We start from the raw sequence: 4,205 nt of genomic DNA, 5'->3' as shown, positions 1-4,205 counted from the left end.
AGGGATGTCCCATTTGGGAAGTGAGGGAGCGCTGGAGCGATGTGGGATGAGAGATAAAAGCTTAATTGCCTCCCGCAAGGCTTTTTCCAAACGCTGCGGGATAAGGAGCTGTCGGGAATGGAGTGGGAAGAGCAAAACCTTGGAGGGATTAAACCTTGGGAATTCCCAAACTTGGACCACAAGGTGATTTTTGCCTGGATTGTTCGGGTTTTAATTGATTTTTATTTTTCTTTGGCTCAGGTTTGGATGCTCAGGTGCAAATTGCGGATGGGAAAATCCAAAACACAAAGTGGGAAATGCCAAGAGAGCGAAAACACAATTTCACCAATTTGTTTTTACTTGCAAATAATAATAATAATAGTAATAATAATAGTAATAATAAAATTATTAATAAAGGCAGAAACTGATACCTGTGCTGGGACTTATTAAGAAATACAAATCAGAAATAAATCTCAAAACTTATAGGAACGCAAAGCATTAAATAGTGTCCACCCAAAAGCACTGGGATGTGCATGGACCCTGTTTTCCAGTTATCCTGAGGAAGAAAAGCAGCGTTCACATCCTGGAGGAGCAAATCCCTTGGGAGCAGGAAGGGCCAGACTCCAAATTCCTGTGTTTATTAATAAATAATTTAGAGGTGTTGGGTGCCCAAAGTCTCAGCGCCGCGGTGGTGGCAGCGTCCCCCTCTCCACAGACGGAATTGTCCCTCTGTCCAGGCTGGCAGAAACCCTTGGATTTGGCTCCTGTCCCCATCAGGGCTTGGCTCTGGAGCTTTCCTGGTGCCTCTTCCCTTCTCACCTCCAGCTCGCAGCGCTGATTCCCGCTGGCAGAGCCGGCGGCTGGCGCTGGGCACCCCCGGGGGTGGCACCTGCGGGCACCGCGGGACATCCCCCGCCGTAGCCCGCTCCGAAAGCGCCGCCGCCGCGGGCACCGCAGCAGGAGCCGTAGGAAAAAGGGCCGTCGGTGACCCCGCAGGGCGCTGGGTAGGGCCGGGAGCCCCCCAGGCAGGGTTTGCCATCCCGCACCAGCACCGGCACCGCCACCCTGCGCGGGGGCAGCGCGGGCGGCGCCGGCGCCAGGCACCGCTCCTGCCGCTGCCTCTTGCTCTTGTAGCGCCGGTTCTGGAACCAGATCTTCACCTGCGTGGGGCTGAGCTGCAGCAGCCGGGCCAGCTGCTCCCGCTCGGGCCCGGACAGGTATTTCTGCCGCTGGAAGCGCCGCTCCAGCTCCAGCACCTGAGCCTGCGAGAACAGAACCCGCGGCTTCCGCCGCTGCCGCTGCCTGGGCAGCGCTTGCTGCTCCCTTGGCTTCTCCTCCGCCCCCAAGCTCGGCGCGAGAAGAGATTTTCCTGCAGCGGGGGGAGAAAAAAGCAAAGTCAGAGCGGAATGCAGCTCAGTGCCCAGCGAGAGGGTGTTTCCAGAGCGGGAGTCAAACTGGGAACGGCTCCTCCTGGGAATAGGGTGGAGTAGGGCTGGTAGTTCGTAAAGTCAAGGCTGATAGCTGAGAAATTTAACATGAGTTTTCCTGTGGTATTTATTGAGAATTCCAGAAAATTGATACATTTAGTGTGAATTTTCCTGTGATGTTTACTGAGAATTCAAGAAAATTCCCTATTTTTTTTTTTTTTTGAAAGAATCAGGTTGTTACACGAATTCTGGATAAAATCTCCTTCCACCCCCCCTCCTAATGACTCCTCTGATGTTTTGGGGCTGCCACCGTTACCTGAGGAGGACAAGGAAAAGGGGGCACACAGCAGGTTCGAGTACTCCAAACCCCAAATCCCCTTTCCCCACCATCCTGCTCCACAGGGATGGAATCTGGACCTCCGGCAGGATCTGCCTCCGGCTCCAGGGAAGGAGAATCCCACATTTCTCTGAATTTCAGCAGAACAAAAATCCCGAAGGGGCTGGGAATGGAGGAGGGAAAATTGTTAAACCTGGGAGAAGAGCAGAGGGGTTGATGGTTTGGGGGATTTTTGATTTATTGGGATTTTGTGCGGCAGAGGAGCAGCCGGGATCAGGTCCAGTTCCGGCTGGGATGCGCTTGGATACCCCGCCAGGCAGAGCAGGGAATTCGGGAATTCCAGGGGATGCTGCGGGGTGCTGGAAGGCTCTGGATGAAGGTGTGAAGGGTTCCCGAGCTCCCCGAGCTCCCCTCTCCCTCTCCACCCCTCTCCCTCCTCATCCCAGCGCTGCCCAGCGCTCCCGCTCTCCCCTTACTGGTTTCCCGTTCCCCCGCTCTGCAGCCGCCGGGCGTTAGGGAAACACGAGCAGGGGAAACTTTTTGGGATTTTAGCTGCAGGGAGAAGCGGGACAGGTCCGATCTCCCCTCGGGAGCGGCTCCGGAGCATCCCCGCGGCTCTTCCGCGCTCCCGGGGCCGGGCGTGCCTCGGTGTCCCCAGCGGGGACAATTCACGGAGCGCGACACGGGGGTGACATCGAAAACGGGAGCGGTGGGTGACTTTCGGCAGGAAGAACCCCTCAATATCCCATATCCACCCCCAGCTCCCTCCACCCCCCCGAGCCCTCCCGTTCTCCCGAGGGCAGTCGGAGCTGCGGGGATGCGCGGGGGATGCGCGGCGGCGCCGGGGCGCAGCGGGATGCCCGAAAAATCCCCCGAACAACCACAAAAACCCCAAATCACAGGAGGAAAATAGGGAGGAAAAGAAGGAAACCGGGACCGGCGGGTGCGGGGTTGCCAAGCTGCCCTCGGGGTTCCGCTCCGGGGGGACGAAAGCGGCTCCGCGGGGTCCCCCCGGTGTCCTCGGCCTCTCCTCTCCGCAGGGTCCCGCGGGCACTTACGCGGCCGCGGCTCGTTCTCCCCGGCGGGGCTGCGGGCGGCTCGGGGCGCGGGGGCGGCGCGGGGTCCCCCGGCAGGCTCGGGCCGCTGCAGGCTGAGGATGTCCTTCACCGAGAAGGGCGTGGGCAGCATCTTCCAGGCCCGGGGGGGCGCGGGGGTGTCGCGGCCACCGAGCGCTGCCAGCCCCGCTCCCGGCTCTGACCCTCCCGGGCCACGAAGCGCCCCCGGCCCCCGCAGCCCCGGAGGGCTCGGGGGGTCCCCGCGGCTCGGGGGGAGCAGGAGAAGGAGGGGAAGGAGGGACAGTCCCCGGGAGGGCTCTCCCTGCCCCTCCGGCTCCCCATGCGCTGCCCCCTGAGCTGCGAGGAAGGAGCAGCCCCTTCCCGCCGTGTTTCCAAAACAAGGGAAGCGGGAAGGAGCGCGGGGAGGGGGCAGAGGGCGCTGGGCTTTGGGCTGAGCCGCAATAAAGCAAATCGAGTCCGTTTTAGCTCCATTAAGGTCGCATTAGCGAGCGGCTCGGCGAGATAAGCGCTGATAAGGAGCGCAGACCACCAAGCTCCTGCGGGAGGGGAGGGGACGCTGCGGAGTCCCCGCGACGTGGGGACAGCTCGGGGCGGTTCCCTCCCAGTTTGTCCCAGCGCTGCCTTGGCAGGCGGTCGCGGAGCTGGCAGAGCCGTGCCAGGGCATGGAGACAGCTCAGGGCACCCCACGTGAATTTGGGGAGCGGCGTCGGGGTCCTGGTACCCCGTGGGGCAGCGGAGGGGGGTCCTGGGGAGCCCCTGGGGCGATGCTGAACCTTATCTGAGCGCAGGGAGCGGCGATTTCAATTAAAATTCCTGGCCGGCCTCAGGGCTGGTGTTGGCTGACAGCCCTGACAGAGCCGAGCTCGGTGGTGTCGGGGCTGGGTCGGGGTCCCCCGCCCCACCGAAAGGGCCCGAGCGGCCCGGGAGGGGAGGCTGAACAAATAAACTGCCCCGAGGCAGGCAAGGAAGCGAGGGGCTGCCACGGGAGGGAAAAGAAATCCGGTGGCTCGGGGAGAAAAGTGCTCGGAGCCCCCCCCCAGGTCGGTGCCGATTCCTGGGAAGCAGCCGGGCTCATCCCCAGCCCCCGGGCCCGTGGGTTGAGCTCCGGGTGCTTCCACAGCCCCGGCACATCCCTGCTCGTGGGATTTATTGAAGGCATCTTCCAGCGCGAGCCTTTCTGTGGCTCCCTGGTTCCTGTTTCCCAGTGGAAGTGGGAGTTTTGACTGGGCACATCACGGGAACCACTGGGCTCGCCTCCCCTGGGGGGTTTCAGGCTCAGGGCTCTGCATCCCCTCGGCGTCTCCTGAATCCCTTTGGTGGGGGACTCCCGGGCCCTGCTCAGGGGTTTCTTTCCTCCTGCATTCTCCTCCAAGATGCCATTTTTTG

At 61.2% G+C, this 4,205-nt stretch overlaps 1 protein-coding gene across 1 annotated transcript; it reads right to left on the bottom strand.

Annotated features, from left to right (window-relative positions):
- Positions 1-224: 224 nt before the first annotated feature.
- NKX2-6 (NK2 homeobox 6) lies at positions 225-3,374 on the bottom strand. Its single transcript, XM_042024749.1, has 2 exons — positions 2,802-3,374; positions 225-1,348 (listed from the first exon to the last, which is right to left on the bottom strand). The coding sequence occupies exons 1-2, from the start codon at positions 2,929-2,931 to the stop codon at positions 795-797; spliced, it is 684 nt and encodes a 227-aa protein (XP_041880683.1). The 5' UTR covers positions 2,932-3,374; the 3' UTR covers positions 225-794.
- Positions 3,375-4,205: the final 831 nt, after the last annotated feature.

The sequence above is a fragment of the Corvus kubaryi genome, unplaced genomic scaffold (assembly GCF_017639235.1).
Source record: "Corvus kubaryi isolate FWS band 111438036 unplaced genomic scaffold, C.kubaryi_AGA036_p1.0 37265, whole genome shotgun sequence".
Classification (NCBI taxonomy): Eukaryota; Metazoa; Chordata; class Aves; order Passeriformes; family Corvidae; genus Corvus; species Corvus kubaryi.
The sequence above is the reverse complement of the archived record's forward strand: the minus strand, read 5'-3'. Positions and strand labels throughout refer to the sequence as shown.